The sequence below is a fragment of the Glycine max genome, chromosome 16, assembly GCF_000004515.6.
Source record: "Glycine max cultivar Williams 82 chromosome 16, Glycine_max_v4.0, whole genome shotgun sequence".
Classification (NCBI taxonomy): domain Eukaryota; kingdom Viridiplantae; phylum Streptophyta; class Magnoliopsida; order Fabales; family Fabaceae; genus Glycine; species Glycine max.
The window spans coordinates 32,714,977-32,726,285 of record NC_038252.2 but is presented as its reverse complement, the minus strand read 5'-3'; the positions used below and the strand labels follow the sequence as shown (position 1 = coordinate 32,726,285).

General features: G+C 31.0%; 1 protein-coding gene across 1 annotated transcript; it reads right to left on the bottom strand.

Annotated features, from left to right (window-relative positions):
- Window positions 1–7,717: 7,717 nt before the first annotated feature.
- LOC121173698 (UPF0496 protein At1g20180) lies at window positions 7,718–10,097 on the bottom strand. Its single transcript, XM_041010379.1, has 2 exons — window positions 10,061–10,097; window positions 7,718–8,772 (listed from the first exon to the last, which is right to left on the bottom strand). The coding sequence occupies exons 1-2, from the start codon at window positions 10,095–10,097 to the stop codon at window positions 7,718–7,720; spliced, it is 1,092 nt and encodes a 363-aa protein (XP_040866313.1).
- Window positions 10,098–11,309: the final 1,212 nt, after the last annotated feature.

The following is an 11,309-nucleotide window of genomic DNA, read 5'->3' as shown; positions in this document are numbered from 1 at the left end:
TTTTGAATTTTATATCCAGCCACCTTGATATTTTTGAATTTTGATAAATTATTATTTTTAGTTCTAGACATGATAAATTGATATTTGTAGTGATTTTTAGTAGTTATAAATTAATTTTTTTATTTTGTAGTTTTTTGAATTTTCATTTAAAATTACTACCAAGTATTAAAATATTCTGAGTGTTAAAAATAGTCATATTTCAGGTTCTAAAAAATGTATATTTTTAAATTTAGGAACTAAAATAATAATTAAACCTATGAAATATATATCAAATAATATTGTATTAAAAAAATGTATTACTAATTTGTTTAAAAAATGTATTGTTAAAATTTATTGAAATACTCTTGGTCTCTCAGCGTACTCTAATAAAATGAGTATACCTTCTAGACTTTTTAAAAAACGTGTACTTTAATAGATATTCAATATAAATTTCCTCTGTAGCCATATTATTGTATTCATTAATATGTTGTCTTAACTTTTTTAACCCGTTTTATTACCAAGTTATTATCTCATAGTTTTAACCCGTTTTATTCGCATGAACCACAAAATGAGCAATTCCAACATAGCAAGTAGTCTAGGGTACTCCTCCTCCTCCTCCTCCTCCTCCTCCTCCTCCCACGGTGGCGGCAGAGTGAAAGAACACAGCTATCTTAAAATTGGAAAATATCTAGGGTACAGCGACTTTGAAAAGAAAAAACCCTCAAGACCAATTGATAGGAAGAATGCTATCACCCTTTCTCCTCTTTCGTATTCAAAAAAGAAAAAATAATTCTTCTTCTTCTACCACTACTATCACCATCACCACATTTTCCCCATCAACAGCGTCTACCACCACCACCACCACCACCAGACACCTTCGCTGCTACCTTGGAGCGTCACCTCCCTCCCTCCGCCTCCTCCTCCTCCCCGTCCCGCCTCGCCGGCCTCCTCTCCAATCGCGATATCCTCACCTCCCTCGCTGTCGACGACGACGTTTCGGAGAGAATCAGCGTCGGTGCCGGCGCCATGGCAGAAGCGATCGCGAAGCAGTGCGGCGTCCCCAACGACGACGTCATTTTGGAGGAATTAAGCCACGATTGCCCTCAGCGTGGTGCCTTCGTTCTCCCTGTCACCTCACTCCCACCCTTACGAATAACTCTTCCCTCTCATTTCTCACCATGGCCAACCCAATCTCTGAGACTGAAATCCCCGACGAAACCCTTAGCCCCAACGCCATCCCCGATCCTAACCAAGACCAAGATTCTACCATGCAAGCCCCGATCCCCACCATCCTCACTGTCATCGACGACGACCCCGAGCCCGACTCCTCCACCGGCGCTGCGACTTGCGGCGGCGGCACCACCACCAGACGCACGACGAAGCGGAAGAAAGGCCCGAAGAGAACCGCGCTAGAGAGAAGGTCTCGCAAGAAGCTCCAGGTAATCGTCACAACCCTAAATCCCATTCCTTTCACACCAGCAAAAACCCTCGATTTCGAGAGGCACCAGAGTCTCTTACGGCGGCTGGGGCTCTGGTACTTCGTCCACGTCGAGTTTGATTCGGCGCTCCGCGGCGATCTCCTCGCTCAGCTCATCACGAGCTACGTCCCCACCAATCGGTGCAGCTACGTCAACGGGGTTAGGATCAATGTGAACCGCGCCGATCTAGGCCGCACCTTGAAGCTTCCGGTGAAGAAGACTGGTTGCGGTGGTGGTGCCACCGCAGATTCGATAGACTCCGCGGAATCTATAGCGTTTGCTGAGGAGGTGGTGTATAGTTGGATGCTTCTGCATGATGGATATATTAGGAAGCCAAACTTGGAATCGCTGCACACATACAACTGAAGTACTCTTTCTTCTCCGACTTCTTTTTGAGATTTTCTGCCTTTCTTTTTTTTTTTGTTAATTGTTGAGACGAGAATCGTGTTTTGCAGATGAATAGTAGGAGGGTGGGTATTAGCAGTAGTGAATTTGCAAAAGGTGTTCATTTTTGTTAATTCAATGTTTGTTTTTATATATGCTTAGTTTCCGAATAATAGAGAACTAGTTACTAATTAGGACCATTTTTTTTTTTAATAAGCACCAACAATGTGATGCTCCAAACAAAAGTAGGTTATCATCCTTTAAGGTTTCAGTTTCAAGCTTTAATAAGTTTATTTAGTCCCTAATTTTTTTAAAAAATATTCAAATTAATCCGCGTTCAAATTATATAAAAAGATTTAAAGCAATCCTTTAAATTTTTACAAATGTTCAAAATATAGTCCATTACACTTGACAAGTAAGAATCAATTTGAACCGTTTTCAAAACCAAAAGAACCAGCATGGATGTGAGAATGAAAAAAATAAATAGCTGTAAATCTCAATGTTAGCTTGGTCATCTTTTCTATTGCAGAGGATGGTGGGTTTAACAGCAGAAGCTTTGATATCTCTAATCTATCACTTTGATTACGTACTAAAATTATGAATAATGATATGAATTACTTGAATGATTTTTTAGTTATTTACTTTTTCCATTTTCGCAATTCATTTTGTAACATTTTGTCTTGAAAATTTTCAAAACATTGTTATAAAAATTTTAAAAGAGTAATTTTTATGAGTTTAATAGTGATATACTCATAATATAATTTTTTTTTATAAGATTAATCAATTATAAATTATTATTATTATTATTATTATATGACTTTAATGGTATATAATTATTATAAAAATTAATAAAATTATCAATAAAAATGAATTGTAAAGGAGTGGAATGCATGGGATACCTTTTTGTTTTTCTTAAGACAGTAGTGGACCCATATGAGAGATGCGGCAGTAGTGCACGCGTTCTTGCGAGTTCATTTCCATTTTCCTCGTTCTTGCGAGTTCATTTCCATTTTCCGCGTTCTTGTATTGGAAATTGGAATCAAGTACACTCTTCTTCATAGTAATTATCTGAGTCTACATTTTTCATGTTACATTAACGGTAAGTGTTAATTAATAAAACCTATAGTGAAAATATTATCTTTTTTATTCTCTTTCTATTTAAAGACGGGAGTTTTATCATAATTGTGTGGAAGAATTAATGCTGGATATTAACGCACAGGAGATCCATGTAAAGATTTTTGGATGATATATTTTGTTTCTAAATTTCATTTTGTTGCATATAGGGAAAATGGAGTTTATGCATATAGGATTTTTGGAGAATAGATAATTAACAACTTATATGTGATGATATAAAATAATTTTATATAATTATTTAATTATAATTTATCATAATGATAGTTTCATAATGATAATTATTTAAAAAAAATTCTTATATCAATTTATATTTTACAGATAATATTCATTTTCTTAACAAATAAATTGAATTGAGTTTTTTTCTTAATGAAGTCATAATTGGAAAAAAATAATGAAATATACAACACGTTATAGAAAATAGAAGTAATTTATTAAACATTTTCTTATCAAGTGTGTTTTTAATGTAAGTTGCACATTTCTCATTTTATACACAAATAAAAATAGCCCTATATAACGATGTAACTCTTGACAATAGCTAAATAAATATAGTCATTTCATGTCTACCCTAATGTTGAGCACTTTCTCTATTATATTTCATGTCATTTCCCCCCTGAAATCCAAGAAATTAAATTTCTGCATGCATTTTCAATCGATCGACTTCTAAGTTTGAACATGAAGATGTTTGATTTGGTGTTGCGCTTTATTCGTGCTTGATATTTTTTATCATACCGAAACACTTAATTTCTGGGTGTTTAATTTTCGATTTTCAATGGGTAGATCGATCACAGGATAAGGCGACATCAATGATTGTTAAAGATATACAAGGAATTGTTGGTTTGTTTCAAGATAGACTTTAAAGGGAAATATTATAATATATTTATGTATCAATGGATATTAATGCTGAGTGAATGTTAATATCAATGCTGGAATTTTTTTAAAAATGAAACAAATATTAATTTAATAAATGTCTTTGTTGTTTAGGAGGATTTGTTGGGTGAAAAAAAATCGTAATAAACTTGAAATTAAAGTGTGTGTATGCTCTGCATGGCGAGGATAAAATTACTGAAATAAACAATCAGATATAATACAACAAGCAAAAATAAAAAGTACCATAGATATGGTGGAAAAGGCTCATAGCTAGTCTTCTTTTCAACAGTTTTAATATATCTATTGACGATTAGTTTATGAAACAAATAAAAATGAAAAATATAAAAAAGATAGAGTTTAAAAAATAAATAAAGAAATGCATAGGTGCACTACAATTAAGGCCATATTTCATATAGATAAAAAAATAGAGTAAATAATAAAAAAAGAGAAACTAAAAATAGCTTGAAAAATAAAAATATAAAATGATAAGTTGATATGTTTATGTTTTACTTCCTTTCTTGATTATTCTTATTGTACCACAGATATAATCAGATTTGCATCGCTGACCTTTTGGTACAGCTTACCGTACACACACACACATATCTGATTAAGTGATTTTTATAGTGTTTAAGTGATTTAGTTTCTTAATTTTAATTGTTTAATTTGATTTTTATATATTTAATTTTCCAGTTTTATTTCATTTATTAAAAAGTGCATGTATAATTTAAAAAGCATAGAAATAAAAATTGAATAATTAAAAAATCAAACCTAGCTACATCAACAGTTAACCCCTACTATTATTACTTCAGTTCCATGTGCATTGTGCAGTTACGTTACTATTTCTATCAAATATATTAAATATCAAATTAATAAATACAATAGAGGAAATTCACTTTTTGAGCAAACTGGGAAAATTGAAAATATTTACCTAAATAGTATAATATGAAAATAATTTACATGGCATGAAGTGTTTTTGGCACATAGGTTCAGGAGGCGTCATGTTGAATGTAGTCTATGCATTAAATTAAAAATAAATATAGATGTAATTCCAACCTTGTTAAGTGCATTATCCCATTGTTCAACTTTCCAAAACGTCTTACTTGTGCTTTGGACCCGGAAAACTCCCATTAATACCCGAACTTTTTATAATTAAAAAAATAAAAAATTGATAGGATAAAATAATTTTATATAATTATCTAATATAATTAATTTATCATATGATAACTTTATTAATTTTTATAATAACTATATACCATTAAAATCATAATTTATAATTGAATAATCTTATAAAATTGTTTTATAGTGGGAGAGTATAAGATCATTAAACTCATAAAAAATTACTCTTTTCGAATTTTCATAACAATGTTTTGGAATTTTCAAGACAAAATATTACAAAATGAACTGCGAAAATGGCAAAAGTAAACAACTAAAAATTCATTCAAATAATTGATATCATTATCCATAATTTCAAAGTACGTAATCAAAGTAATAGATTAGACATATTAAAGCTTCAAAAACTTAGTTATTTTAAATGAGGTTTGAAAGTCATACGTGTAACACATGATGATATACGTAAGTTTCAAAAACTTAGTTACTCATCAACAAGGAAATGACGAACAAATTAAAACAACAAATTTAATGAGAAAAATGTTCCGTATAGTTTGAACAATTTGACTAGAAAAATTAAGTGCGTAGAACATAGAGGGCACGTAGAACATTTTCCTATATGATATGCCAAAACAATGAGTTCATACGAGGGAGTGGAGGGACAGACATTTTATTAAGTGCTTACATATATTTTTTTGTTTTTTAAATTTAATTTTTAATTTTATCTTTGTAAAAAAATTTATTTTAATCCTTATAAAACATATATTTTTTATTTTACATTATTGAAGTACTTTAAATAATATTTTTTAGACGACATCACCAATAAATTCAGCAAGCCACCTTCATCATTCTACACAGGCGGTGGGTCCAACACGTCAAGCAAAAGATAAGTAATTTTAACCCTCCAATTTATTAATAAAAAAATTAATTAATTCAAAATTTAATCAAAAAATAAGTAAATTTTATTTTAAAATTATTTTTATCAAAAATTAAACTTAAATAATATTTAAATAATTTAATTTTAACTTTAGCTATCAAGTACTTATATTCAATCACTTCTTGAAGTATAGTTGCAACAAGAAAATGAATAAGGTTATTTCCAATTAATTTCCCATCAAAATTTTGCCATAAAAAGGATATGTGAGAAAGAAAAAAAAAACATTAATTTGTGACATGAATTATCATCCTTTTTTCGACCATAAGACTTTGAACTTTTCACAAGGGGTTGGCGAATTTGATTGAAAAAGATTCGTAAACAGAAAAAAATTAGCTAGCTGTTCAATTAATCCATCAAGATTTGAAGTTTCTATTGTGCGTGACAGACTGACAGTAGTGCCCAAATCCAACACAACCCTTCATTCCTCTTTAAATTTGAGTGTTGAAACTCCATACTTCACAAGTGCATCATATTTCGTTACATGTCATGGTGATTAAAGATTACATCACTTAACTAAAATAATAGGAATGCTCACCAAAGCTTTTAAAATAACAACACAAGGGCCAACTCGTATTAATAGTATATAATGTATATAATCTATATCAAAAACAATTATATTGGCAAATGGCAATACCAAATTTTCATAATCGATTCTGTAATACACAGTGCATGAAAAATAAAGTCATAATAATAATTTGAAGCATGTAGCTTAGGCTGTAAGAGATCCGTATAGGCTACAGCGACTTCTTCTCCCTTATTGATTTTCTTGATGATACTCCTCACAACCAACCTTAGACCATAACCCAGGCCCCCTACATTCTCATGCACAAAATGGCCCTAATTAGTTTCAAAAACGTAAATGAGGTTTGAAAGTCATACGTGCAACACATGATGATATACGTAAGTGATGATGTCTGGTGGTGGTGGTAGAAGTTGTTGATGGGAAAAATGGGCTGAGAACCCAAAAAACCCAACAGTTAGAGGTAAAAGTAGTAGTAGTAGAAGAAGAAGAATTCATTGTTTCTTTTTTGAGAAGAAAAAACAAATTGTGACATTAATTATCATTTTTTTTCTCCCGAAAGACTCAAATCTTTTCACAAGGGGTCGGCGAATTTGAGTGAAAAGATCTTTCTTAAAAGAATAGAAAATCAATCAAGTTTCAGAAAGAAAATGGAGATGGAGAATGAAGAGGAAGAAGATGGAAGCAAAGGAAGGGTAGTTCATATTTTCTTTGGAGGAGGGATGCTAGAAGTGTAGGAAAGAGAAGATTGGATTGAAGCTTTTTTAGGGTGGCTTCGGGCTAGCATAATCTTTTCTTATGTTGCTGTAACCAATAGGTTCAAGGTTAAATTTTTTAAAAGATGGGAATCAAAAAATTAAATCCTTCATCTCCATCAAATTTTATTGTTCCGAAAAAATTTGAGAGAATCCACCTCACACTTTTTAAAATTTATTTATTTGTATATTTTAAATATATCATAGCTTACTTTATTAATTACATTTTAATTGAAACAATATATAATATTTAACTTATAATAAAGAACTTAAAAAATTTTTAAAATAAATTATATTTTTAATTAAATGTATAATTTTAATTTTTTTAAATTATTTAAATAATTAATTACTTAATAATAATAACATTAACATTAAAATTGATCCCAACAATCTAAGTCTGAACAGAGTGAAACTCATGATAATTTTTATTGTCATGGCTACTTTCACCTTTTTCTCTCTGTACCTCCACTAATTAATGTAATAAATAATTTAAATATAACAAAACAAATCTTAACCACACTATACAAGATCCATACGTTTATAATAATTTACATGTCTACACTCCAATGCCTTCTGTACACATTTTTGTCATTTCCTCAGTAACCAAACATCTTGCTTGGTTAATTGTCACAAGGCACAAGTACACATGCTCTTTAAGTTCTTCCACTTGTTTCCTAAACCCATCACCACTTTTCTTAAGCTCCTTCACCATTTGCAAAGAGAATTTATCATCCTTCTTGTCCAAAAAGAATTGCACCATTGTCCTTTTATGTTCAATTTCATCATAAAGCCGAGCCACAACTCTAGTCATTGTATCAAAGTCTTTATTCAATATATAAGTTCCCTTGGCTGCTATATCAAGCTGATCACAAACATTACTAAGAAACATTCTTCTTGAAAACCTCAAGTGTGGAAGCTCTCTCTTATTAAGACTCTTGCATGGAAAGTTGAGAATTGTTGGCCCCATGATTAGTGTGCTTAAAGTATGTGCTTCTGTAACATTGGCAGTGATAGCCACTAAGTCATACATTGCAACACAAATTTCTGATGTTTTCTTCAAATATGTCATTAGCTTAACTTTCCTTCCCAACTTCTTTCTCATTGATTTCAAACGATGCAACAACACTGATGAGTTCTCATCACTAATGAGCTTGAATAAGTCATGATTAATGTTAAGGTTTGAAAGTGGGTTTTTTGAGAAGATGAATGAGTTTAGCTCAAAACTGATTAGTTTGAATTTTTCAAGAGAATCATCATCATCCATGATACCTAGAGCTCTTTCAATGAATTGGTAATTGCACTGGACTTGGTTGATGCTTTGGAGAAGATGGCTGCAAATGAAAGAAGCCTCAGCACTGATGTCAAAGTAACTGAGCATGAGATTGTTTAGTTCTGGTGTCTTTGAAATATGATCAATAACGGAATGTATAGTTTCTTGGCCTGGTTCAAGGAGGATTTCTGAGAATTTATTGTGATTGGAATAAATAGAAGGCTGGTTTGCAAGTAATTGAGCTTTGTCAAAGAAATCAACGTAGGATTTTGTCCTTAGAGCCTTGTGGTACTCCTCATGGAAGTTTACACTTTTTGGGGCATCTCTAGGTGGCTTCCAATCTGAAACAATAAATATATATTCATCAATCAAATTCAAATGTCAAATAGATAGTATCATAGAAGCTTATTTATGAAAAATATGGTATAGGTAAGGGTTTGGAAGAGATTTTTGGAGCTTATAAAGGTAGGGTTTTTCTTTCAGGTGAATAAGGGGGGCTAAAATCCCTTATGAAGGTGGTTTAATTTATAACTTTTCTATAAGTTTTTTTAAAACTTATTTTAGGGTTATGTTTAAATAAACAACTTATTTAATAAGCTTTACATGAGGGATTATACCATAAATTTGATCCTAAAATATATTGGAATAAGTTAAAAAGGAGTTTGTTTTAGTAAGTTATATCAAGAAGCTTATTGAAATAATTAACTCGACGAAAACATTGAAGAATCATAAAATCAAATAAGCTCTATATAATCTCTTCTAAATTTTCCCTATTTTTTCCCGGGTAATTCCTATATATACCCTATGTTTCACATATAAAAGCTTATCAAAATAAACTTTAAGCTTATGAGTTAAGCTTGTAAATAATTCTCGAACGATAAATTAAATATATTCTAATTAATTAAGTTATTTTTTTGGATAATTAATTAAGTTATTTACTTAAATGTGTACTAATTGAGATCTAAATAAATAATGCAGTGCACAAGAAGTCAGCTCAAACAAAATAAATAATTAAGTTTTTTTTTGGATAGGCAAATTAATAAGTTACAAAAATTACAAAGCTCTTGAAGTCTAAGGCCTGAATGGTACGCAGAAAGAAACTCTCGAAGCTTGACAAATTAAGAAAATGTGCAGTTTTTACATTCATTAATTTAGGAATAGGGGGAGAAAAAACTATCAGTCGTTAAGAAACATGTGCTAAGCTTTTCTTTTTAGCCTCTCAAACTGTGTTCTATTATTTAATTTTTAAATTTCACTCATCACGGTTTCAAAGAGCGTATTGATTAAGAAAACAAAATAATTTAATTTGATCCTAAAAACGTATATAGCTAATTTTCTTAGAGCAAGGAATTTACAGGTTGTCTAGAATTAATTAGACCATAACATTTTCCTTACGTAAACCAGGAAAAGAGCAAGAGTTACTCTTTTCAAAGCTTTTTCATATTTTTCTCCTTTGTATTGAATGAATAGAGACATAAATAAGTTAAGCTACACAAAGCATTTCCTGAATATAATTAAGCAAAAGATTGTTCTTGAAAAATGATAGCCTTATCCTGACATGTTGCAAGGAATAATAGTTTTATTGTTCGGTGGATTGTCAAATGAAAAGCTGAAGCAATGAGAACATACCTTGGCAAGCCTTACAAGCTCTTAATTTTGATAGCATACTAGGTTGATCTTTCGAATTAACTTCATGTTGAAATTTAAGCCTGAAAAGGAAGCTATATATGATTATATGAACAATAAAACTCGTTTCTCAATCACTTAGCTAGTGCCTATAAACTTTCTTGGTATATATTCTGTTGAAGTTGATGCAAGTTTGCTTTTATAAAGCCTCTCCAGTTTGTTACAATAATTCATGTTTAAGGTTTCTTTCAGATATATATAATCATTCTAATTAATCTCTTCTTGAGAGAGACGGATATAATGATTACTTTTCCAAGTTGTTTGCAAGCATTGATGCTGAAAAAACTGGTGATTCATTTTCTCCTGAGATCTTTTTCTTATATTTAAATTTTATTTATTTTAATTCTTATGCATTGTCCTTATTCTGGTTACATAAATTTGCAAGCATACACCACTACCAACCTACAGGTGTATGCGTGATACATCTTAAAGAAGAAGCAGGTACGTAATATAAAATATTTGAGTTAACTTGCCCTAATATTTTCTAAATATGAAGCTAATAAAATCAATACAAATAGAATACCAGAATTACATTGGTATGAGTATAATTGTGGTCTAATTTTTAAAGTAAAATATTGAGTTATTGTAAATTAAAAAATATATATTTATTAAAAAAGAATATTACACTAAGTGATTAATCAAATTTTTCAATAGAGACTTAATTTTAACAGGATATATATTTTGTGTAAAAATCATATATTGTGTTGTCCTGTTGATTGTTGCATGGTCCATCTCTATCTATTGAATACCTTCCTAAATTAAATATCTGTACAGGTGTTTTACTCTCGTATTAACGATCTGTTGTTAGTTGTCTTAATTATTATCATACAATTATGTGTTGGCCCCATAACGTATACAAAGCTTCGAGAGAACAATGGGAAGTCCTAACTTGATAGCTCAGTCATCAGTGACCTATATAATAAGATCAGCTACTCTCAATCAATGATTAATTTCTTTTCAGCTTGAATTTCCATAATTTGTCTCTTAAATCAATCAATTAATCATCTCACCATCGTTGTCTTTATTTCGGGCATATACTATAGACCTGCTAATCAAAGATTTTGTCACGCAAATCTAAAAAACTTTTCTCTGCGGAAAAGAAAGCATAACCTAAGTTCCTTCCGTCCTTGGATGTTGCCCAGTGGCTTGGCCACCGACGGAGTGGATCTTTGCTCTCTACAAACGCTGAGAT